Genomic DNA, 26,496 nt, shown 5'->3' on the forward strand with positions numbered 1-26,496 from the left:
CTGATTCAGAAATGCAGCCAGTGAAAAAAAAAAGAGTTCCTAAGCTGGGAAAAAAGTGAAGAATCAGAAGTTGCATGTGACTTCCAACTTTCCTCTGGCCTCTACCGGAATTAATGCTACACAGAGTACATCAGTAATTTTGAAACTGAGACTGAAAGCTTCTAGTCATGAGAACTTCACAGGAAAAAAGTATGAATTATAATGGTGTATGTTAGAGTTTATAATTAACCACAGGAGTATGAGTTGTTTATATTTTTTAAGTTGGGCTGTTAAGAGAAAATTTTTGCCAAACTTTTCACTGACTTGTAGTATTTTTGGTCAGTAAACAGTGTTTTTGCTGTTTATTACTCAATAAAACAGTGACTTTAATAAGCCACTACTATATTTATCAGTTGTATCTACACTAAGTGCATGCATTATGTACTGGAAGCATGGTAGTATAGTACTGCTACCTGATTGTCTGCTATATGGTACTTTACCTTTTGTTTGCTACTTTTCAGATTGAAATAACAGCTTTGAAGGTGTAATCCTCATTTATTCTTTAACTGCATTTGTTAGGCTTATAATAAATCTGACAGTTTAACAGGCCTTGTTTGGAAGATAGCCTGCCCTGATAAGAGATAAAATGCACATTATCTTCTTCTACATTGACTCTGGATGATTAACTGGATTCACTGATGCCGAGGATCAGTGCTGGAAGGTTTAGTCTGTATGCCATGTTCCTTTGTGGCACATGAGAAGTAGAGGAGACGTTATAAATTCACACAGCTGATTTGTGCTAGTATTTCTTTGTGTCCTCCTTCAAGAGGCTTCTATTTTTCTTCTCTCATGTGTTTTATTTTTGGGTTTACATTGTTGTTTTTTTTTTCCCTTTTGAAAGATGAATGTCGTGTAAAAATATGTTTACTATTGCTTTATAATTAGGTTAAGTCTCTCTGTGTACTCTGAGTGGTTGCTGATGGAGGATGTGAAGGAGGATGTGCTGTCATGATGAGAGTAGAAACTATTGTTTTGTTACTGATAGCAAGAAAAAAAATTAATTGAAGCCTCTTTCATGCTTTGTCTTTTCTAATCTCTTTACATCTGGTAGAAGCCGGTTAGGTCTCAATGCGTCTAATTACTAATGTATACTATCCAAGAGTTTATTAATTTAAATTTTCAGCATTTGTGATTTGCATTTAGCAATTGGAAAAATTAGACCGAGATTTTGTCTACAAGTATTTTGGATGCTTAGGCCTGTGTCAGCAAAACAGAGCAGGAAAATATGCCTCTGGTGTTAAATGTAAGTACAAAGTAAGTATATACTGACCTGAGATATCCTGTTGGTACAGGTCATCTGTGGGAGACTAAAATTAGTTCTTTAGGTATTTTTAGTAATAATAATTCTGATTCTCTAATTATCTCCTTCCTCAAATGAAAATGCTGCCAGTAAGTATATTTATCTTTCCATTGCTTCTCACTGATGCCCAGTGGAACTAAAGCTTGAGGGACATCTGAGGCAGCATTTGAAGTTCAGCCCTTACTTATTTTTGTAGGGGGTTTTGGTAGGAAAAATGGAGAAAACCTTAATACATATTGAGAAGAAAAATCTGCTACCACCACTGGAGGCAAAATACTAACCTCATAGCAGAATATTATGTTTGTATTTTGGAGTGCAGTACAGCTCGCAGACAACTTAGACAATACAAAAGGGAGTGCCTGGTCTTGCATGACAGCTCATTCTGCAAGACATGCATTCAAATTCAGCTTCGTAAGACATTTACTTTCAAATAAAAATTGGTTTAGTTCAGCATCTGACATATCGTGATGCTATTTTTTTCATTAACAAACATGTCTCTCTCGCTCCTCAATGCAGTGATTACTGCTAGTTTTGCTTTTACTAATTCCTAATTTGGTTAATCCTTTTCATATTCTATACCACTCTAAATAAACCTTACGCACTTTTTCTTGATTTTTGTTTCAGAGACATATAGAAGAGCTGATACTACATTTCTGTTTATTCTAAAGCGCTGAATGAACTGAACTGTTCAGTTTCTTTATCTTTCTTTTTTTTTTTTTCTGCAAATTCCTGCAGAGATGTATAGAAAGATCAGAGGAGCAGGGTGAATGCTGCTTTCTAATCTAAGGTAGTTCGCTATAGGGGAGGTTTACTGGAGTAAAACTTGGAGCCTGTAACTTGTCATTCTACTTGCAGTCACTTCAGTTTTGAATTGTTATGTTTCCCGAAAGAAATCAAACTTCAAGTCTGAGAAGCTGTGTGGTTCTGTAGCCAAAGAATATTTAGAACAACTTTAAAAGTTTCTGAATTATCTTGTTTAAAATATTAATTTATTGAATGTTATGAAATTTTGTGCATTATAAAACTATTCATAATAATGAATAACCAAGAAATTTTAAGATGGATAAAATAATGTGTATGGAGGGAGTTAGGGCTGAACTAGAAACCACTATAGGCAATTCAGCTGCTCCTGACCCACAGACATTTGTATATCTTATATTAATCTATCAATTCCAATCTAAATTCGTGAGTTTTTTCCCTTTTTGCTTGAAAGTTTCCTAGGTACCTGTTCTTTGGTACTACATGTGCTCCGAACTACTTTCTTCTGAAAGATGTGGGTTTAGTTCTTTGCTTATGTCACATTAAATTTGTAGAGATTCCTAGACCTTACAGAGATCTTTATCTAGTAGTATATGTAGATTTTGCCTGTGAATTTGCTCACGGAAAAAATAATGAAATAGCTGCTTTCTTTTTAAAAGACGAGTAAAGTGGGAGGGTGCTCGCCTCTTTGACTTGACTTGTTAGGGTCATTGCTGAGCAATGGGAGATCCATGTTTGCTCTCATCCTCAGCCTAAGGGGTTCAGACCTTAATCCCTTGTGTCTTAAGACTGTGTTTGAAGTACTTACTTGTGAGTTTAGTTGGTATGGACCACACACCGAAAAATTCCCACGGCACTGCAAGAGTTAATTAATGTTGCCCTCTTTGCTTTGTAAATGTCCAGTTTTGGCAGGCCCATAGCCTGTCACCTAGGAGGTTGTCCTACATGTAGAAAAATACAGACTTGAAACCCCTCTGCAAAGTGGGAACTGAATCTCTGCTGCCCAGTTTCTGGCTGTTTTTGTTGGTATGTAGTATTTTGGAAAAGCAGGGCAGCAGGTTATCTATCCATAGCTTCTCAAAGGTGATTCTTTCTCACGTCTCCTAACTCAGGAGGGAATTTCTGAATCCCAAGAGAATAGCAGAACTCTGTCAGTCCTGGTCAGCCCCTAAATACCTAGGGAGGAAGGGTCTGGGGACACAACATTTTGAATTTACTACTGTGTACTGGATACTGCTGAGTTATTTTCATTTTGGCCTGTGAGATTTAGATTGACTTAGTATCGTCTGTCCAGCTCCTTACTTTCCAAGGCACCAAGTTCTGGATTTTGCATTCTGCTCTGGAACACTGGCACCTACAGCACAGGAGCTGCTGAGCCTATATACATCTTTGAGGAGGTATAGAATATGATTTTTAGTTAAGATACAGGGAGAGCAGAAAGCAAACATGGTAGTAGCTGGTAAATTTCCAGAAAAACTTTGAGTAAAAATAAATGGGTAGCTCATTTCTCTGCTGAGAAAAAGGTGTAATGGGCTGTAAGTGCAAATGAAATAATACTAATGATAAAGAAAATGTTTGTTTCGACCCAGACATTATGTTTAATATGGGGAGAAGAAGGTACTAGTTTCATAATAATTATACCGCTTTTGTTCCCTTAAATGCAGAAGGATGAATTCCAGATGTTTGTGATGGGAGTTTAGTTGTTAATGTGTCCCCTAAAGGTTGTTATCATAGACCTAGTGGAGTTCCTACAGAATAGCATCAGTGTGAATGCAAGAAGAATTGAGCTATGCATTAGTGAAGCCACAGGTGAAACTTTGGTTCCTGTAAGAATAATCTTCCCTTCAAAGTAAGGCTGATGGAGTAGGTGGGGAAACTGTCAATAACTGTTCGGATTTCTTTTCTTAGGGAGGAAGGGGGAGTGGAAGAGGGTGTTCCCTCTTACTCTGACTTTAATTCTCACTCCTCTTGAGGGAGATGACGACTATTGAATGTTTGACAGGTTTTCATAAATGATTGTACTTGCTTTTCTGAAGAAAAATAGCTAACCAATTTATATTTCTCTGGTATTACTTGGGAAGCATAAGAAATGAAGGGATTCCCCAGCCTGATTTTTCTTCTGAACTTTGTCACCATCTGAGTTTGGCTCAGAGTCCAAGATGATCTCAGAAATATATGGCTTTCATCATGCTGATGTGTTTTTTTTTCTCACACCAGTCAGTGAAAAATTTAGTCATTGGAACAGAGCTCCAAGGATGGTTCCAGCTCTCCAGTGACAGAGACCTGGAATTGCTGTGTCCCCACAAATTCTCTTTAAATTATTTTCTTTACAGTATATTGCTCCTTCTGTGGAGCAATGTTGCTGCATGCTTGTGAAACTGCGTATTTTCAATAAGGTGCTTAGCTCCTAACTAGTTAGACAAATGTATATTTCTGCTTTTGTGTTTAGATAAATTAGGGCATAACTGCTGGGACTAGGTATCAGTGTAAAATATGTAGTTGTAAAGGAGCAGCCAATGCCACAGGCCCCGCTGGAGGCTGTGATAGATGTTTCATGCCCTGCATTAATGTCAGCGTTGATGTGGAACATGAATGCCCTGACTGGGGTCACTGGGAATGCCCCAGCAAGTACAGAATGATGGAGTTTGTGATGTTGGATCTTCCCTTGGAGAGCTCAGCTCTGCTCTGCTGCAGAACCTGGGCCTTCTTGCTGCTCTTGAAGTGGGTTGTTCTTAAAATGTTGACAGTGTGTATGTATATGTAAATATACATGCCCTGTGTTGCATGAGCTTTTTAATCATTTACATCATCTCCCCATGTCCTTTGTAGTAGTGTTTTCTGTCTCCAGAATATCGATACTTATTGAGGGGCTTGTAATCAGGGACAGACGATGCTCTGATGGTGTGCAGGACAACAGATGACCAGGAGTGAGCCAAGATTTCCTCAGGCTGTTTATTGCACAAATTATAAGCAGCTGCTGTTGTCTCAACACCATAGCTTGACAAGATGTTTTCTTTATGAGGTAGATTATATGTACAAAATATTTTATCAGTTCCTCAGTGATCTCTAGTGTTGACAGATGTTCTGTTTCTATGATATTGTATGTGTACTTGTTGCAAGCATTATCTTCTGATTTTTGACTAAAGCAGCATGTGCTACCTTTTCATGTAGTGGGGATACATGTTTCGTTTCATGTATTTCAATTCTGTTGTGTTTTTCTGGTTGTGTGGCACTGTGGCTTTTCCTTTGTCTTTCCTCACTCAGCCTTGCAAAATTGCCACGAAAATTCAGCAACCCAGGCACAAAACATACTTATCTTTTCTTACGTAAACAGTAACAATCAAAGAGATGATAATGCTTTACTTTCCCACCACAAATTTTCTTCCGAAGGAGTCTTGTATAGCATTTATTGGGGTCACAAACACTATTTTTATTGGTAACTTTCAAACAATTTCAAATGATAGATTTGCTGAGTAAAAAATGAACTGAGCATGGAAGAAATTTAGAAATATGAACACAGAACTCATGATTTTTCCACCATAAACCTTTCTTGCACTTTCTTCATTTTAGTTGCTGATATGTGTTCAAGATGAGTGGGATGGGAGAAAATACCTCTGACCCATCCAGGACAGAGTCAAGAAAGCGCAAGGATCCCGATCAGCTTGGACCCAGGTTAGACCATTTATGTCTGAAAATGCTGAAGGAGAAAGACTTAGAAAAAATGTTACACGTGCACATATTTTTCTTAGTCATTAGAAAATTACAAACTAGCCATTCTTGCAAAGACAAGACAGTACCAAACTACTCTGATTTAGTAATTCTGTGTTGTTGTGGGATTTGGGATGGGGAGTGGAGAGCTATTGTCTTCTCTTAGTCTTGTTTGTTTTAAATCCAGTCTCGTGCCAAAATATACCATTTAGGTGACAATATAGAAGCTATGTAAAAATATTTTTTGGCTGATTACTGCAGAGAGTGTTCAGTTACTTGTTTTTTACCATCTTGCTTGTGCATCCTAATCAGGGACTTGAAAAATGTTTTGCAGTGTTATAGCATTTGCCTTAGCAACACAAATAATTTTTAAAGCATAACCACTCATTCAGCATTTTTTCTTATGGCTGCCTTTCATATCACCACATGGATGCAGGGAGTACGGATTGTTTGGTTTAACTTTCTAAGCTGTTTTATTTTTTTTACTTCTTGTCACTATTTGATGCTCCTTGGATTCTCGACGTGATGAGGAAGGAGACTTGTAAATATTCAAATCCCACCTCCCACCAGTTAATCTTCTATTTTGAACTTAATATCCCAAAACTCTTTTGAAACAAAAACATAACTGCTGGGCAAAAATAAGTGATTTTTTTAAATGCTTCTTTGCTTGTTCCAGAGGAAACCTTTCTGCTTGAGAAGCTTGTAAGTTATATTTTTTGTAGTGAGAGAAGGCAGTTCTGTTTGTTAAAGTAGTCTCAAACCATTTGAAATTATCTTTGAACTGGCCAGAAAGCAAACAAGCTGACATTAAATACATTTTCATAAACTCTTCTTTCAGCCCTAAAAGAAGCACCGAGAAACGCAATCGTGAGCAAGAGAATAAATACATAGAAGAACTTGCAGAACTGATTTTTGCAAATTTTAATGATATTGACAACTTTAACTTTAAACCTGACAAATGTGCAATCTTGAAAGAAACTGTGAAGCAAATTCGTCAGATAAAAGAACAAGGTAAGAAGACTAATTAATTGACTGAATATTTTCTGTGTTGATTGTTACATTATTTTTGGCAAACTTGATAGTCTCTTCAGCTTTTCTTTAGCAAATTCCCAGGTTTTTTTAATCAGTAATGAAAAATTCTGTAATGTTATGTAAATGGAGTGTGTTAAGTATCGTGTTCAGAATTTTAAAAATAAGCTTTACAGAAAATTCAGAAACTGCCCAGAGAGAGGAACATTGAGTCAGTCCAATGTGTGCATCTAATGGAATTGCAATTAGTTATGCTTTTACAGAAGTTAAACTAGCAGAAGGTCTTGGGGGAAAAAATAAAAAGACTGCTTATACATGCTTACATGGATGATGAATCCATGTAAAAAAGGAATAAACCAGGAGAGTGGGGTATGAAAGTGTTCTGCATCCCCCTTTTTGCTTTCTTTTGTTGATATGAATAGATGTTGTGGACTAAATTATCTGCGTCCCTTAAATGATGACATCATATCCTCAACTACAATAGATTTGAAACTATTCTAATCTCTAGATAGGGTCCTGTTATAAATGTAAACCAGAGAACGTGACAGTTTTCTTCCGGTTCTTTGTATAGAAGATTAGTTTTGTATTTCTTTTCTTTTGATATATTTCCTATTTAAAGAAAAACAAACAAATAAACAAATCTTTTAGAAACTTCACATTTTTGGAAGTGGGTTTTGTGGCACAGGTGTGTCTGAGCAGGCATGAATAGCACTTCAGGTCATTGGGGCACATTTAAATTGTTGAGGTAGGTGCATATCGTTTTAATGTAGAAGATTGCAATCTCTTTATAAACTGTGTTTAGAGCAATTGCATTTGCTTTCAAACAGTTTAATTAGTATCTTTCACTTTTTCGGTGTTCTGTGATGTCTGTGGGAAAATAATGCTTCCTTTTCCATACTGTACCTGTGAAGTTATAAAAATGCAGATTACGTGTTGCATAATTTAGATACGGATTTATTTCTAAAACAAATAGAAAAGTAGGTCTGCCGTTTCAGACAACAGCCTATTCAAAGCTAAATGGAAAGTGTCAAATTGTGTCAGCTGCCTCCAAAATGGTTCTAATGGATTAATCTTGGTTAATGCTCCTGTTTTTCAGCTTGTTCTTGTCTAATTGCTGTTAGGTTGGAGTAATTTTTAAAATGAGTGTTTTAGTGAAGTTACTGTGCTCCATGTTAGAAGTATAGCTCTTAACCTGGCACAGTGTCCATCATAGTTTTGCACCCTGCTGGCTTTCGAGATAATCACACGCGCACACACACACACACACACACACACACACACACACACACACACACCTTATTTTGTTTTCTCCTTCCTTTTCTCACTTTCACGTTTGGATTTTTGTTTTGCTGTCACCAAGAAATACATTCTTTGTATCCTTTCCGAAGAATGGATAAGGAGAAAAAATTGTGTTTTCCTGGGAAGTGGGTACACAGAGAAAAATCTGTTAGTCCACTTGGTAATTCTCTCAGCAGTTCTAGAACCTCCAGACCAAAAATCTGTCTCTAACTACTGACAACTGTGGCTAATGCAGGGTTTTGTTGTTCAGGACCAATAACATAAAAACAGTTTTCATGTTGTTATAAAGTGTTCACACTCATCAGACCAGGTTACATGTAAATTCTTTAAGTCATCGTGGGCCAGAATTGTACCAGATCTGAATGTGCACTTGACTTTCTAAGCTCATAAAGTTTTATTGCAAAACCAACTGAAAATACAATTCTAAATACAGACTAAAGTGCTATGAATACTTATTATTTCAACAAGTAGAAGTAGTTTGGAACCCTTGAGCAATACAGATACTAAATTACCTTTTATGATGTTAATTTGTTGCACAAGGTTCTTCAACTGAGAACAATTAAGAGTGTCTGATAACTGTTTGGGCCTTTACATAAAACTCACAGCAGGTACAGACTAGACTTTAAGCCTCTCTAAGGGGCATTGCAAGACATGGAGACCTTCGAAGTGGTCATTAATAGTGTCTCAGGATCTAGAAACAAATATTAGAGCATTTGAAATTATTCTTTTAAACTAATTTAAAAGTTGTATGCCAATGGCTACATAGAAGCTACATCTGCTTGTTCTAATAGCAAATTTAAAAGGCTTTTTCCATTTTAAAAAAGTTCCAATGACAGCATATTCTGAAATGCAACATTGTTTTGGATCAGGCATTTCATTAACAAATGGCATTCACATATAATAAACTCTCAAACTGTATGAATACAGGACATCTATACTACTGTTGAGTGTCACAAAAACCCCTGACCTAAGCAAGCCAAACAGGTTGGAGGCCTAAAGGGGCTATTACTGTCGCATGTATCATGCTTTTTAGGTAGTTTATCACCTCACACTGGGAATCCTGTGCTTATATATATATTCAGCATTTAAAAGCATTAACTTTTAAGTTGTCCCAAATCTTTCTGATTGCCTTTCCACTGCCAAGAGATGTTAGAAAATCTTTGCAGTGGTGAAACACTTGTATCATCTTAAAGATGTCTGTTTCTAAAGCAAAGTTGTGAAAATAATACTGTACTTGTGTAAAGCGCCAGAAGACTCAGTTTAAAAAAATCATATTTTCTTGCAGTTAAGGTGTTTTTTGATTTTTAGTGTTACACTAAATACCTGTAGGAGAAAACTGAATTACTGTCCTGAAATTTCTGAGTGATTCTGCACTGCTCAGGTTTTGTGCAGTGGGTCTGCTCTGCATTCCCTCAAAGACAGATTAGATTAAATTAGTGAAAATTTATTTTACAATTTCATTATCTAGAAGGTTTAGTGAAGAGTTTGGATTTTTGAAATACTAAAAATTCTTCACAAATTTTCTTCTTTGTCTATAAATAGAATCACACATTAAGGTCTCGCTACTTGTAAAAGCGCAGTCAGTTATAACTACCTTGTAAAGCTACTGAAAGCAATAGGTTTTGTAGCTGCTAGTGGAATTTGACAAGGAGACTTTATTCTAGGTTCTAGGAATGAAAATGAGGGAGAAAGAAATACACATTGATATTCATTTCCCATGTCAAGCTTGCTGGGCTAGTAGCTGAAAAAAGTAGTAGATATTTTGCTGTAGTAATACTATATAATTTAGCATAATGTTACCCTGATCTATTTTACATGCAAATATATGTTTGCAATACTATATCTGTTATCTTTATATCATTTCTCACAGTATATACTTCAAAGATTGTTAGTTGTGGTATGTTCGAGATTCAGTTTATTACAATTTGTAAGCAAGTTATAAATGTATGCATGTAGCTGAATTTCATTAGAAGAATTAAAGATATTTGGAAGATGTAACCCTTGCATGTAGTTTTAATCTGGGGTTTGAAATGTTTTCAGTACTTGGGAAAATTAAGACAAGTTTCTTTATAAAAAGCTTAATTTTCTCCTGAGGACTTCTACAGTATTATCTTACAGTGATTGGATAGAGATTTGTTGGATGTCCAGAGGAGATGAAAAATTGTGATTTTAGCATGAAGATGAAACAGGAGTTATATTCATGTAAATCTTAAGTGGATATTTCTACTGGGGATTTGAGACCTGTTTTTCAAGCACTTGGCAAAAATTTCATACAGTTTTTTATTTATAGCATAAAAGTGGTATGAAATGGTGGTTTTATGGTTGTGTTACATGGTACTGAACGCAATTTCTCCTTTATTTGCAGTCTGTGTTGTTACTTTGAAAGAATAATAGTCATATATGTGGCAGATGTGTTCATAATGTACACAGATGTGTACAAGCACAGTAAGTTCCAATTTGCGTGTGCCTAATTAAAAAAGCTTGGTTTGGGTGAGTGTAAAGACCACTGGGGATAAATGGTACTTTATGTGCCAGACAGCCAGGAAACTATAAAGCCATTTGATTGTACTTGAGAAATACAGTTAGTAAAATAATGTATGATTGATTTTAGGATCCTACCTTATTTTTAAGAAACAACTTCAGCACTTAAGACAATTGCATTCAGCTGAAAGTGTTTTCTAATATCTGAAGGCAACAAAATTCTGACAGCAAATAAAAGGAGTCTGGATTTTCTTCTTCCTTAGTTTCCAGTGAGGTGTTCTGTTTCACATCAATCTGATTTGACTTCATACATACAGTAGACCTTTTCCTTGAATGCTGTCATCTGCCTGACTCCTCTCGTTATGTTAGCATTTTTCTTTTTCATTATTGTTTTGGTTGATCTGTACTCCTTTAGCTGATTCGTTTGTTTTTATTCTAGCTATTAAGTATGATATAAAAATTAAATCTTTGCCCTTAATTTTAAGCTCTTTTTATCCATCATACTAATCTCAGTCTCAGCAGGTAAATAGTTCACATTTTAAAGCAAAAATTATCTGTTACATTTCACTGCTTGAACATCTCCTGGTTCAGGCTTTGAAAGCTCCTTTTCTTCATTACCTAGTTGTGCTTTTCCCCTCTTCTGTGGATATTAGCAATGCAGTAGGTACAGAGAATGCTGAAGATCACCTTAAGCTTCTTCAGCAGTTTCTCTAGCTAAGCTGTCTCCTCTGACCCCTTCAGTTGGAGTGCTGAAGAATGTGTCCTGACATCAAATACAAGACATGTTGGTTGGTTGGTGTTTCTCTCAGGTCCTCTGAGTGCCTTTTATTAAACTCCAGGTCTGTACCTCTTACTGTTCTCCTTCTACTCTCCATGCCTTTCTGTTTTCTGGAGCCTTTTTTTTTGGATGGCATCCACCTGTCTTATGTAGATTCATATGTGGTGGGATATAACTTACTGTGCCGAAGTATCCCCGAATGTGATTTTGTGTCTCAGTTCCATTTTCCTGCGGAGTTCAACTTATATGTGTCACCAGTTTCAGAAGAGGTTTTGTGCTCTGTAGATCAGCTTTTCAGTAGTACAAGGAAAGGGATATAAGGCTGGTAATTACCAGTCTAGCTGTTAATGTACACTTTTGAGTTGTCAGATCTTGTTTTTAGAATAGCCTTAAAAGACAGACCTTGGGCAGAATGAATCACCATGTGAAAGCTCAGCAACGTTGGGAGAAGACATACTTGGTGAAGAGAGACATGCTAGAGCAATAGAACCTGTATGAAATAAAAAAAGGCGGCTTGTTGTTAATCTTATGTATCTTCTTTTTATGGGTTTATATTCGATAGCAAAACCAGTTTTTGCTTCCCTGTAGCAGTACTACTTTGTAATCACAGGGTCACTCCTGCAAATATTCTATTGTTGCCTCCAGCACCAGTATGCAAGTAAAATTGCTTGCAGAAGCAAAGCAGCATGGTCTTAAAGCTCTAATGAGGTGTTACTTTGGCTGCTACTACTTTGAATTTATCAGATCTGAATTTAGATTCATATTTCCCAAGATATTTAAGCAACTGCCTAACTTTAAGCAGATGAGTAATCCCTGTTAAGTCAGTGGAACTGCTTAAAGGTTTAAAGTTATGTGCATAAATATCTTACCAAATCAGGATATTAAGACAAGAGGGTGTATTCAGACTTGGATTTTGTTTGTTGGTGTTTGTTTTGCAAATATTTCAGTTGGTAAATTTTACTGTAGTTATATTTTTTTATGCTAATCATATTTGAGATGGCAGGAGATTTAAAATTTATAGCAACTTTTCAGTCTTTTTTTTGAAGGAGTTCTGCGTGGCTATTATTGTTATTTATATGTGCTGTACTTTCAGCCTGATAGGATTTTAAGACTGAATTAAGTGTCAGAGGAATTTGTGCTGTGAAGTTGAGAAATTTATGCAGAACATCTACAAAAAAAATCTATTACTGTATTTGCTTTGCTGTCTTCTCTACCTACAGCCGAGAGTGATGCACTGAAAATGGCTTCGATCTTCCTTTGTGCCTTGTAAAGCTCTTTGGCTAAATATCCGGTTATGTTGACTTTATTACTTGCATGCCTCCAGAGAGCTACTGATTCACTGAAGAATTGAAACTGGTTTTAGGTAATGCAGACCATCAGTTTCTTTTCTGGCTCTGATGAAAAGCAGTCATTAGCCAACAGACCCATCAAGTGGGAAATTTCCTAGGGTTTGCTTATTTTACTGGAGTTGCATATCATGCAGACTAGTTGGCTTAGGTCTTATCTACACGTAAGTTATGAAACTTCAGCTATACTAATAGTTTTCTGTGGAAACAGTGTTATAATTTAATGAATGATTGATCTGAGGAGTAGCTGAAGATGCTTTTATGACATATACCTGTGTCCACACTGGGCTCAAACTATTGAGAGAGTTGGGATTATTCAGCCTGGAGAGGGGAAGGCTCTAGGGAAAACTTTCTTGTGGCTTTTCAATATATAAAGAGGGCTTATAGGAAAGACGAAGGGAAACCTTTTAGGACAGATTTAGATTGAATGTAAGGAAGAAATATTTTATGATGAGGATAGTGAGACATTGGAACAGAGAAGCTGTGGATGCCCCATCATTGGAAGTGTTCAAGGTCAGGTTGGATGGGGCTTTAAGTAACCTGATCGAGTGAAAGATGTCCCTGCCCATGGCAGTGGGGGATGGACTAGGTGATCTTTAAAGTTCCCATCCAAACCAAACCAGTCTGTGCTTCTCAGATTCTCTTGCTTCAAGAAAACAGACAAAAATAATAATAAAATTGTACTCAAAATTGTGAAACCAGGGTAAAACCTATGCACTTAATAGGCTTTAGTGGATTGTAGTAATTTTTTGCTTCCAAATAATGGTTAAAATCCTATGGGCTGTTTTAGAATAAATATAGCCTTATTCCCCCTCAGTTAATGAGTCTGCTTACTGATCATCTGATTAGGAGATTTAGGTTATTATTAGTTATATTTCTTTAGTTATTATTTCTTTTGACTAAAAGCAACATTAGAGTGGTCCTAAGGATGTTGATGTACAGGCTGCAGATGAATTCATGGGAAATGAGGCAGCTGTTAAAAGCCCTGATCCCACCAACCCTGCTCTCCTTTTGGCCAGGAGTTTCCTTTCCCTCCATTACTCTGACAGTAGCATTTGTGCAGTTGTGTGGTGAGCCTGAGCAGTTTCTTTGATTTGACTGGGAGGAGAGGATCTGTCTCCCCAGCGGTCCTTGGTGGGGCCACCTCCAACACAGGTCTAAGTGTGTCAACAATGACTGAGCCATGGGCTAATGCCCACAGCTTTCTTGCAGCTGTTGGACATTGCAGGCTGTCAGGTCATGACTGTCACTTCACAGAATCACAGAATGTTAGGTGCTGGAAGGGACCTCACAAGATCATCTAGTCCAGTTCCCCTGCTGGAGCAGGAACACCCAGATGAGGTTACACAGGAATATGTCCAGGCAGGTTTTGAATGTCTCCAGAGTACGAGACTCCACAACCACCCTGGGCAGCCTGTTCCAGTGTTCTGTTAGCCTCACTGTGAAGAAGATTCTTCTCATATTTAAGTGGAACCTTCTGTGACATGTCTCTTCTCCATGAGCTTCTACTTTGTTGGTGATGGATAGCTTCAGTTCTAGAGATAGTTTTCTTGACGTTTTAGACCAGAAACCTAAGCTTTGGCTTAAAGTTGAAGAGAAACTAAATGTTTACTCCTGACTGTTCAGACAGTGGTCTTTTTCAGGTGGATACAGAAATTATTGGCAGGTGTTACAGGAAAACTTGCTTGTTTGTTTTTTATCCTATTTGTATTTTGCATTTCTTAGATTTTTTCTTTTTCATTTTATTATTATAACTTCTAAACGACCAAGAGAGAAAATAATTCAAATTAGTGGAGCATGGTTATCTATTTTATGTTCTGTAGCTGCAGATATGGTTGCGATCTAAGAGATCTATAATACCAATGTTGGGGAATGCTATAAAGCAGAGGTGTCAAACTCATTTTCACTGGGGGCCACATCAGCCTCATGATTGCCTTTGAAGGGACGAATGTAATTTAGGACTGTATAAATGTAGGAGCTTGAGACCTCTGCTATGAAGGATTGAGCTGTTTCTCCTGTATTTAACGTGCTGTGGGGAATATGTCTCAAGTGTTCCCTCTTTGTTCTTTGCAGGACTATTTTCATTAAAGTTTTGTTAGTTTAATATTTAACACTCATAGCATGGCCTATGTATTTTTTACTTCTGGGAGTGTAGTAAAAATGTCATGTATAAGAAAGAACGAGACATCTCTTCCTGAAATTTAGGATTTTGGAAGCTACCTGCTTGCAGATAGTGCGTTGTTCTCAGGCTGCATTTAAACTGTCACTGAGCACTTTAAACTTCAAAACTTTACAGGTTTTTATTTGCAGTTTATCACGTAATCTCTTATGAACTGTAAGCATAAATGCATTTAGCATTTTAAATTTGAGGGAAAAAAAATACAAAAATATATGTACGCATCCAGCCTTCCACAACATTGAACTAAACTTTTGAGTCTAGTGTTTCTCACCAGCTGCTCTGTCTCTAGAGGTGTCTGGCCAATAATACCAAGTTTAGGTGTTAAAGAAGATTGGGGGCTTCTGATTTGAATATTCATGCTTATATGTAGTCTCTTGTTGCTGTAAGGTATGCAGTGTAAAAGGTGCTGACTGTAGAACACCAGGGCTTGCTGTGTCCTTTAGATTAGTGAATGAAGTGTACTAATCTCAGCAGCACGTAAAGCAAGTAATTGAAGGAGATTTCATGTTAACTTGACTGTCTCTGTGGAGCTTAATTTATGGAATAGCAAATCAATTTACTGAGAGTAGTGACGATACTTCAGTCAAAAAAATAAGATCATCTATTATAAGGAACCTAGCTTTTGTTACACAGCTTTTATCTTTGCTTTTTAAAGACTGCGGCCTGAAAGTGATGATACAATATTTACTCACAATAGGGTGCAATGCTTTTCATACTGTGCTTGAATCCTGAAAACCTGTGGATTTACAGCACATTAAAGAGGTATTGATCAAAGACTCTGTCTTTAAACTAGAACCAAGATAATTGCATCTGTTCTTAATCATGCATTTTGTTATTTCTGTAAAGTATTCTGCATACGGACAACTGCACAGTTAGTTAGAAATAGGGGTCCTCAAATGTGAAATGACTGAGGATATGAAAAACAATTACTACTTCAGCTTTTCAGTTCCTTTTATGAAAACCCACACTGTGCAACTGGGGAAAAAAAAACAGACAGAAGTTTGAAGGATGACGTGGCAAATGGTCAGTTATTTGCTCTGTCATGTACACTTTTGAGCTCCTCATGAACGTCCTCAGGCAGATGGTTAGAGAGCTGAGACATATATGCCTTCTCTTTCCTTTCATCACTGAAGAGTGTTGGCACATTTATATGTATGTTACAAGACAATGGGTACTCTAGTCTGTGCACAACACACTTAAACACACCCATACCCTCCCTCTTCCCTCTAAAAGCAAACCTCTCTTTAGCTCACAGAAGATCGGAGCAAATGTCACAAGACAGAGACAGAAAAGTACATAAAATTAAGTCCTGCTGAAGTAGGAAACTTTCAGAAGAGATACTCCATAACTGGAGATGCTCCAGATATTGCCGTGTTATCTGATACAGCATCCATGTGCCCCTTTGGAAGAAGCAGCAGTGTGGTACTGCCGTTCATGGAGGCTCTGTTCATCCCGAAGCAGAAAGGCCCGTCTCTGCAGACCTTGCTTTGCTTATTGACACACAGCAACGTGGAGCGACGCAGTGTCCTACCCCAGAGCACTCTTCAACAGGCAAGGGCAGGATGCGGCCTAACATCTGGAATATGTAACCAAAGTCAATTCACATGTAAGGTGCGGATTCTTAGTGGAAAATTAATTGAAATTTGAAGCAACCTCATGAAGAAATTGGTGGGTGTGATAGATAGCCCTCCCAGTCAGATTTCAGTGTCCTTCAAAATAGCTATTCAGTGAGGTTATTGGCATGATGCAGGAGTCACTTGCTGAAACACTTTGGGATCCTTTACAGAGGTGCAGCTAGGCAGTTAGAGTGGTCCCTTGTCACTTTAAGATTTGTGAGCATGAAGAGTGTTGGCCTTTTGCTGGTACTTTTTCTTCTGAGGCACAATTTCCTAGAAAGACTTGGAACAGCCTATGGTTCCCATGATCTTTCTGGGGGAGGTGTCTTCCAGAGACAAGTTATTCTTTGTCAAATTAGGTCTGGGCCTATGTTCGGCATTGAAGAGGAAGTGTTTTAAGTGTAACAATTGATTCACTTGGAAATGGGGGTAGGGGAATGAAAAAAAAAAAAAGAGGAAGGGATGTCAAAGTTCTAAATTCTAAATATAGGTTGTAAAACTCAGAGAGACCCTTATTTAGACTGTTCTTGGTTTGGTTTAGTGTTGGGTGGGAAAATATCGAGGTATTTTGTGCCAATAACATAAAATTCTTCCTGTCTCACTTATTCTCTGCAAAACCTTTTACCTGCTAAGCTTGGAGGAAATATTTGAATGTTTGAGTTTATTTTTCTGTTCTTAGTTATTTCTTAATATCCCCCTTGACTTTTCTGAATGCAATACTCCCTGTGACTAGCTGTCAAAAGTGATATTTTATGTAGAGCGGATTTTCTTTGTATTAACCTATTTCTCTCTTTTCTCTTGAAGGGCTTTATTTTTCAGCCTTTGCTGTTTTATTTTCTCTCCTTTTAATTATCCTGTGTTTTGTCACTTTTCCACCAGTTATCTTCTCTCTTGCCTTCAGTGTTGCTTTAGCCATAGTTTTGGGATCAGAATCACCATACCTGGGACAGTTTTATTCCATTCACTGTTATCTCTCTCATACTGTTTTTTCTCTTAGTGCTGCACTAAGAAATCAGCAAATAGTTTTAGGGAATCTGTCAAAACTTACTAATGACTCCTTGAGTGTTACACCGACTGATATCAATGACTATTGTGGTTACTATTAAGCTTGAAAGTTAAGTCACCATCTGTCTATCTGCTTGAGATTCTGATTTTAACTGGACATCATAATGCAGCTTGTCAGGTCATTATACTTAATGTTCAAAATGTAATTATTTATTTGCAGTTGACAATTCAAAGTGTAAAGATGCCCAGTGAGCTTTTTTGTCTTGCTTTTTTGTATCAGTGATACAGTCAGAGAAGCCAGTCCATAAAACCTTTATTAGATATAACTGAGGGAGGATATTGACTTTCTCAGGGTCATCATGAGTTACTGTGTAAGAATATTCTTCCTTTCCCTGAGCTCTGTGATGGTTTTGGGCATCGTCATTCTTTCTTTCTGAGAAGCTCAGACAAGGAGCATATGTCATTTATCTGAACAGCTTAAACCCCTTTCAAAAGTGGGGGTTTGTGGGTTTTTTTTGTTGGCTTTTGTAGGCTGGGTTTTTTGGGGGTGTTTGTGTTGGGTTTTTTGTTGTTGTGTGGTTTACTTGTTTGTGGGTTTGGTTTGTTTCATTTTGTTTTAAGAAGGACTTTGGCTCAGATCTACAAATGGCTTAGAATTCAGATACTTTATCTCAAAACCCAGTATCCTTAAATGGTTAGGCTGAGGTGGACCCATAATACTGTGGAGATAACAATTCTTATTTAAAGGTCTTATCTGTTGGTGCTCTAATGTATGAAGTGAGGAGCAGGCACCCATGTTCCTTTTTGCAAGTGCATAAGTAAATTGCAGACTGGAGGAAAAGGTTCTGGATTATCACTTCGCCCACAGTTAAGGGAACTGATGTTAAGGCAGGTCAAAGTTTCTCCTCAGAGGAGAACTCATAAAGCTCACTAAGAAAACAGAGAAAACAATATTGTTTGTGTTTAATTATTTTTCTCTTTATGGATTATACTGACATTTAAAACTAGGTGCTGATCCCTACTTCATGACTCTGAAATAGAGAACAAGAAATGATAATGCCTAATTAATTAAGTTGTAAGTATGGATCAGTCTATTCAAGGGAGCCCATTTGTACCTATCAGTTCTATTAGTAGGCATTTTAAAATGTGACAGAACAAATTAATGTAATTGAGATTAAAAGCGGCTTTGTCTGGATGTAAATCTTAGCCACAAGATAAACCAAATTTTTCTAGGGTAATGAAAAAAAGATCTTTTAATTTTAGAGAATACGTTAAATGATATGTGTTACCAGTCATTACCATCCTTCCAATAGCCATGCTGTGTTCAAGATGTACCTGATGTATAGCCACTGCTGAAATATATGAAATGAATCTTAAACACAGTTTTGTAAAGGATTTGAATTAAAAAATTCCTTTAAGTAACTAACGTGCAGAACTAAACGGGTTCTTTTAAAAAGTGTGCTTTTTTTTTTCCCCCTTCAGCTTTCATTGCAGTAATAGGAGCATTTCTGTTTCTAAATTGACTTAAATGTTTGGCTGAGGCCTGTGATGGTGGGTTAGCCAAGCAAGAAGAGGGGCCCCAGCTTCTATTTCTGAACACTAAGCTATTGTAGGAAGAAAACTTTACTTGTCCTTAATGATTTAGAGCTTTTTCGTAAAAGATTTATCGACTGTAATCTGGAAGCAGTAGGAGCCCTGTTATCCATGTTAGCATGGACACATTAAATTAAACTTGTTTCTGTTCTTCCTTAGCTGTCTTCAATTATCTGTGCTCCATTTTGGCCTGGGCTTCACTATGGAAATTTTTTTCTTTCCTAGGCTCACAGGGAGACCATGATCCATCATATTTCTTTTCGGTGCGCCATATTAGGTCTCCTAAAAACTCTAACAGTCGTCAATGGCAGTTTATAAAAGCAAAAAGATTTTTGCCTGTTGTTGTGAATGATCTGGTGTGTCACAAAGATTTATCGTCAGCATCCTAAAATAAAGAAGCTATTTTGTAATCATGGCAATGTGGCATTTGAAGAAAGGGAGTCATCTGTTTCCTTTTAACAGTTGGTTAAGTACATAAGAGTGAGACTTCAAGAAATGGAGTCTGGCTAGATTCATATTCCTTTGCAGTATGTTATTTTGGCCTAAGTTTTGGAAACCTATAGGTTTAATTAGCTTGGCAATTGCATCTGCAGATTCTAGTCTAAATTGTTAACCCTTGTATCTTTATTTTCAAAATCTCGCCTTTGTTTTTATGCATCGAAGAACCAACTGGAGAGCTGTTAACTTTTGTGAAAGCAATACTTTATTTCTGAGACAGTGATGAAACCCTGTTTTGAACAAAATTATCACATCCTACCATTTTTCTTGTCTTCAAAAACATCAGTTCAGCCAAAAAATTAAAGAACATCAGGCTCCCACCATCTAGACATTCATATTAATACCATTTTTGGAGATGAATCATCAAAACAAGATGAGGTTACTCATTAAGTAAATATCTAACACTTACAAAATTGTAAATGCCAAAAAATACAGTAAAATTTTCTGTCCTAATTCAGTACATACCAAAGAAAATAATTACTTTGTTAAAGAGAGTGATGCCAGATATTTGTAGCGGATATTTCAGTGCAGAGGTCAGTTAGCTTGGCTCTTTCCTTTGAAATTCAGCCATATTAATGTAACAGATTTTAAGTCCATGCTGATGGATGTGTGCCATTTGTTATCGTGTACAGCTGAGTAGTTCGGTGTGAGTGTTTTCAAGTCATCTAAACACCAACAGAGGAAAATGTTTCCTGAATGTGGAAATGTTTGTGTATACAGCTACAGATACATGTATTTGAATCTGCTTACCTGATTCGAGAATAGAATGATAAGTGACTGATTAAATTGATGGTATTTTGGGGTAAGGCACTGACAGCCAATATACTCGATCAACCATCTGTACTCCTGTGTTGTCAAAGTACTGTATGTTAGGTACTTATAAAATATTGTAAATTGCACAACAACCAGTCAGAGATCTGAGATTATACCATTTACTGCACGTTCCTAGGAAGTGTTAATGCAAAACAACCCCAAACCTCTGGCATTTAAAAATGTGTTTTAAACTACTGAAAATTACGAATTCTCAGCACCATCCTGGGTTTTGTCCTTTTGATAGGGAAGTCCCCTGGACAGGCAGCATCTTTGATGATTAATTTATTTATGCCCTTTCTCTAGTCAGTCAGTATACACTGTAACCATATTGTTAGTGATCTTTTTGGAGAAAAGAGAAACAATGTAGCTTAAAAACATGGGAATATAAACACACATTTGATTTGTCAGCTCGGAAGTTAAGCACACCCTTCCATTTTCTATAAAAATGTATGTTAAAAGAACTCAAATAGTTTAATAAGCTAAGACCTGTTTAAAAATTCTGCAGGAGTGAAACTACACCCAGTTATATTTCTTTTCACTTTTTAAAAAAAAAATAGTGGGAAAAGTCTGTGTTGCAGAGTGTCCAGGGGTCAACAGCTGAAGGTTGTGATGGAAGGTTCTTCCATGTTCAAGAGAAAAGCAACAACTTTCCACTCCCAATGTGGTAGTTTGACATATCCTCATGGTTTAAAATGAGACATGGAGTGAGAAATCGTTTCTGGATCCAGGATTGCTTTTAGTCTTAGCTCAGATTTAACTTAAATGGTAGGATGGTGGTTGTCCTGCATCTTTACTGATAAATAAAAATATTAGAAATAATCTCAGCGGAGAAATTATTTCACTTGCTAAGTTGTTTTGTACTTCTATGGCGTGCCAGGGATGGATCAAGCTGTTGAGGATTTGGGGGGGGGATTGTAATTCTGGGATTTACTTCAGTCCCCAGTCCTTAACCTGCCAGAAACTGGTGACCTCCTGAGGTTGTCCCAGACGTGCCTAATCCCTGCTGCTGCCCTAAACAGATAAATGTTGGAGTGGAAGGTGCATATTTCTGCAAATGATGCTGTATGTGTAAATAATGTGGTTATTCATAGAGGGTGAGACTCTGCCTCGGTGCTCTGAATGGTGTCCTGGGGCAAGGGGAGGAAGGAAGGGGCACTTCCACCCCTGCTGCCTTTCTCCTTCCTCTCTTCCAAGAAACAGACCATCGAGTTTTGTAATAATGAGAGAAAAAAGGGATCATAGATGTGATGACAGAAAAGACAGGCAAAATGAGAATGGGGAAGAAAAACTAAGGAAAAGGTAGTAAAATGCGTATTAAAGTATTTAGCAAAAAAATACGTACAGAGATACTATGTTTCTTTTTGTCTGGTAGGTAAATATTATTCTTGGTGAGTTGAATTTCATGTTTTTTTGCCCTTGATGGTCTAATTCTTTTCCGGTTTAACTGAGCTGGAGGCAATTATTTCTCAGACAGTACTTCCAATGGTAGTTGTATGGGGTGACAAAACTGCTGACTTGCACAAAAGAAGAACGATTGAGAAATGTCAAAATTATTAAGAGAAATGAAACGAGCTTTAGTTTTATATATTATTAGTTCCATTTGTTGCTATTACTAAATCAGTCACGGTTTTTCAGTGCTTATTTTACTTTCAGTGTCTAAGAAAATTTTATACACTGGCTACTGTTACTGAATTTTTCTAAGCGCAGACATCACTCAAAGCTTGAAAACTCCGTGAATGTTTACTTATATGTGGTGGTTTTTTGTGAGAATGAAAAGCTTTTCGCAGAGCTGATGTCTTACTGCTGCTTTGGCAGGAAGGTGGGACAGGTGGGTGCAGGACAGGAGAGGGACTGCATCAATTACAAGTGGGAAACACCGCAAAGAAGGAAAGGCGGCGTTTTAAGTGCCGTTACTACTGAGAAAGTAGTCAACCTTACAGCTTTCCAAGGGCTTTTAGCTTAAGCCCTGGGGTCATATACCATTTAAGTGTGCTTCCACTACCCGTGGTAAATATGAAGCTAAACAATATGGGTGTTGATGAGCGGAGTGGGGCGTGGGGAGGCATGGGGCACTGCTAGGCCAGGCCTGGCTGAGCTGGGCTGGGCGAGTGGGCTGGCGGGTGGGAGCATGGGCTTTTCCAGCCAAAGAGGAGCGGAGCTGTGCTAACAAGAGGGTTGTGTGTTGGGGAGGTGGGCAAAGCCGTGCTCTTAGCTTGCTCGCAGTGAGTAAACGTGCTGAGAAAAAGTGCAGCTGTGCTTTTTTAATATGCACTGCAGGAGATTTCAGCAGGCTGATGATATATCGTGCATTAATGTTGAAAAGATAAACACATTTGGAGAGCACAGGAAGGCCTTGTGTTTTTATGTTAGCAGAATGCTTCCTAATGAATAAGAACGTGCTGCTGGCTTCATGGAGCCATATGGCAGCTTTTCTAATTTTAGTTCAGTGCAGATGCATAATTCTCCCTTGTTTTACCTCCTAAAACCTTCCTGAGATGTTGCATAGTTTTTCCTGTAAGACTTGATCTATAGTTTCTGCGGGAAAAAATGTATTTGAGAGTCAAATAGCTGCTTTGCTCTGGACAGCTGTATGCTGTATGATGAAAGAGCAACCTCACTACATAATCACTTCCCTAAAATAGTAGCTAACTTTATTCACAGGGATGGGATAAACTGGTCTTAAAATTGATTGCTGAAATAGTTGCTGTTTCTCAGGCACTGGTCTTTTGAAAGATTACTTACTTTCAGGGAGAAAAAACAACTTGTGGTGAGGCAGTGGGAACTGGGTAAGAAACGTGCGTGTGGATATCAAGTTCCATGTGGGCTGTGGATCGTAGTGCTTTGAATTACGCGGCTACAAGGCAGAGCTGCTTTCCCTGTGGTTAACCAAGCATCAAAATAACTTACACGTTCTCACTGCTTTGGTTCATCGTGTGTAGTGATCCAAAACTACTCACATTACCGAATACAAGCTTTCTTTTATTGTTTTGTTTTGGTTTTGTTGTTTTTTTGGTTTGGTTTTCTGTTTTTTATTCAAGTCAATGCATTTGAAGGTATCTTTTGTATAACCCTGTTCATGTTAAAAATCTCCATGTCTATTGATTGTCCATAACCACAGTCAATATCAATACTTAGCAATAGTCATGCACAGATGTTATTAAATCTAATATTTCAAATGTTATTATTAAATCTAATACTTAAAACTGTAATGTCAGCTAAAATATAGCAGTTTGCTAAGTATACTTTCTATTACATATTAACGTTAGTTTTTAATACTTTATCTACCCTCATCTTTGGCTAGTTAGATGCTTATGCTGTTTCCTTGATTGTTTGGATTTTATTTTTGCATGGCAATTCAGGAGAGATCAGAAGGACCACACAGGCTAAACTTACAAATATGAATGAGACAAGACAAAAGTAACTGTCTAATGCATATAAAAAAATGTCCAGCATTCCACCAGCATTTCTTTTTTGCTCCTCTTATTCTACGAAGAACTTTAAGTGTTTCTCCTATGACAACTAAACTAAATGTGTGTTGATGTAAATTTTCTCTTTCAGGTTATGCTTCATGTTTTTGCAATCTCTACAGAGGCTATGGTTTTGTTCTTCAAGAATGCATTTTGGTTTTGCAGACAGCATCAAGGGGGAAATATTTCTGTAGCTAGTTTCATTAAGGGAGCTGGAGTAGACCTCAAATACAAAGAGGGCTTTTCAGGTGGTTCGGCTGGTCCTGCCTACCTACCTCTAGAAAAGGAGGGTTTGAAACAACCAAGAGAAGGCAATGCCTGTCAGTAGTGCTTATGAGTCTGCTGTCAGAAAGCCAAAAAGAAACCGACACAGCTTGAGTTGGGAGGAAGGTCTCCTAAGTTAAAATGTAGCAGGGAGGCTTCAAACTGTTGCATTTGGCTTCTCTTTCTCTGACTTACTAATTTCTGTTAAACTAATGTGATTTCACAAAGGTTTGCTTTCAGAATCTAGAATGAGCTTCAAATAAAGCTTGAGGCTTTCCCACTGATAAATTTGTCTGAAAATATTTGTGAGGGCTTTTTTTTTTCTTATTTCTTCTGCATATTAACATAGAAAAGTAAATACAATTTATGATTACCGAGGAGATGCTCAATTGGAAATATTCATATGTATTTTAGCATATTACTGCTAATGCAATTGTAAACTTACCCACAGTTTAAAGTCTAAATTACACACATCACTAAAATGCTGCATAACTGGATGTATATATTCTTTATAGTATCTCTCTCAGCAGTACTTGTATTTTATTTAAATTTTTTTCTCTCTCTCTAGGCTAAACTCCTAATTGAGTGGAGTTAATCATTACTTGATATGCATGAAGTTTATTCTGCTGTAATTTAGATACAATATGCTTGATCCCTAGTAGCCATATTCTTAAGGATGGGGCCAGTTTCTAATTTAATGCTCCCTCTTCAGTGGAGAATTCCTTGCGTGGAGGTGAAGCCATGGGAAGTCCCTTTCCACCCACTAACTTCATCTGCCAGCACAAGGCTGTATTTCTCTTTCCATCCTAAACCTCCGCTCTGGCTTTGCTGCTGTGCCCATAGGGTGCCTGGTGACGCTTTCCCAGCGTTGTACATTTACTTGCACAGGGACGTGGCTGTTCTAGGAGGCAGCACCGCTGGAAGGTGCGAGATCAGGGAACCGGCTCCCGCTTTCCGCATTAGTGGCCAATGTGGAAAAATGTAGCGGCTGTGGTTAGTCATAGGGTAACACCAAGCAATTCCCACGGGGCTGGAAAAAAAAGGCTTCTGAGAGGCTTTGCAAGGTTGGGCCTCTGCAGCTATTTTCCTAACCCCTAACATTCAAAAATCATTAATCTAGTGTAGAAAAAATAAACTCTCTGTGCTTTTGATTTGTTTGTAGGGCCCCCAGTGAACCTAAAAAAGATGGGAGAAGTAGAAAAAGGAAAAGCAAACTTTACATTTTTGCACCACTACTTAACACCAGAAGGTGAAACTGTTAAGAAAAACAAAAAATACTGACTTGTGATAAATGCATGAGTGTTGTCAGCAGCAGAAATTCATGTATCAGTTGGTTTTTTCCAACCTTCCTGCAACAAATTTTTGTTCTCAATTAGCCCCACGTGCTGTATCGCTGAAGAAAAGATTTGCATTTCATGATGCTCCCCATGCCTGCCTGTCGGAACGACACTGCTGACAGGGTTTGCACTTACTTTTCCTGTATGTGCTGATATAGCCTTCATGAGGGGCTTTGTAGTTCAGTCAAAAATGCATAATTTACTGCACAGCTCAACATTATCAGTAGCTGCAGTTTATGGCATTGACATAAGTTACTGCTGCTCCTACTCAGAGGCTGTCTGAGGCCATGGTTTCCTATACAGTGCTGCTTAAATAAGTGTGTAGGGACCTGTGGCCTGAATGCATAACCTCCTCTAAGCTCTCCAGCCACTTAACTTCTTACACAATTAAGTTACAGATCCAATTATGAAGTCCATAATTTTGGAGCGCTTGTGATTTGTAAAGCTTTTCAGAATGCCTAACTGAATGTCAGGAGTAGTGTAGTGAACGTTGTCACCATCACTGCGAGAGGCTGGCAGGCAAATTTTGTGTCTAAATAGCATTTTTGTATTTTCTCCGTTCATTTCACTTTTCTCCCTGAGCAAACACTGTATTTATTGCTTCCACAATGATGTTTGGCCCTCTATGGAAAAGGGTATCTAAGGGAAAATTGTGAGTTTGAATGGTTGTGAGGGACAGCTGATGATGGAATGGAAGTGATCAGGGATCAAAGGGTTGAAATGGAGAAACGGGGAGGCAAAGGGGAAAGCATCCACTCTCAGGGACTGGATGTGAGGCTTGAGAGATCCTTGGTCTGACCTGCTATTGCAGCTTCTATGTTATTTACTGTTACAGTAATTTAAAACTTTCTTCTTTTTCTTTGTATAAAGCCTCACCTGTGTGCCCAAAAGAGAACAGTTGTTTTTACAGGTATTTTATTGGTGGTTTGTATGACCTCCATGGTTGTAAGAGTGAAAAGAATCCACAGCCAGTATTTTATATTGA

General features: G+C 37.6%; 1 protein-coding gene across 1 annotated transcript in view; it reads left to right on the forward strand.

Moving 5' to 3' along the window:
* The window catches only part of NCOA2 (nuclear receptor coactivator 2), a 187,225-nt gene that overhangs the window by 106,088 nt on the left and 54,641 nt on the right, over positions 1-26,496 (forward strand). Inside the window, exons 4-5 of the mRNA XM_080338682.1 lie at positions 5,669-5,770; positions 6,645-6,817. Of these exons, the coding sequence (XP_080194808.1) occupies positions 5,688-5,770; positions 6,645-6,817 (256 nt within the window). The 5' untranslated portion in view covers positions 5,669-5,687. The remainder of the gene's footprint in view (positions 1-5,668; positions 5,771-6,644; positions 6,818-26,496) is intronic.

The sequence above is a fragment of the Nesoenas mayeri genome (genome assembly GCF_963082525.1).
Source record: "Nesoenas mayeri genome assembly, chromosome: 2".
NCBI classification, from domain to species: domain Eukaryota; kingdom Metazoa; phylum Chordata; class Aves; order Columbiformes; family Columbidae; genus Nesoenas; species Nesoenas mayeri.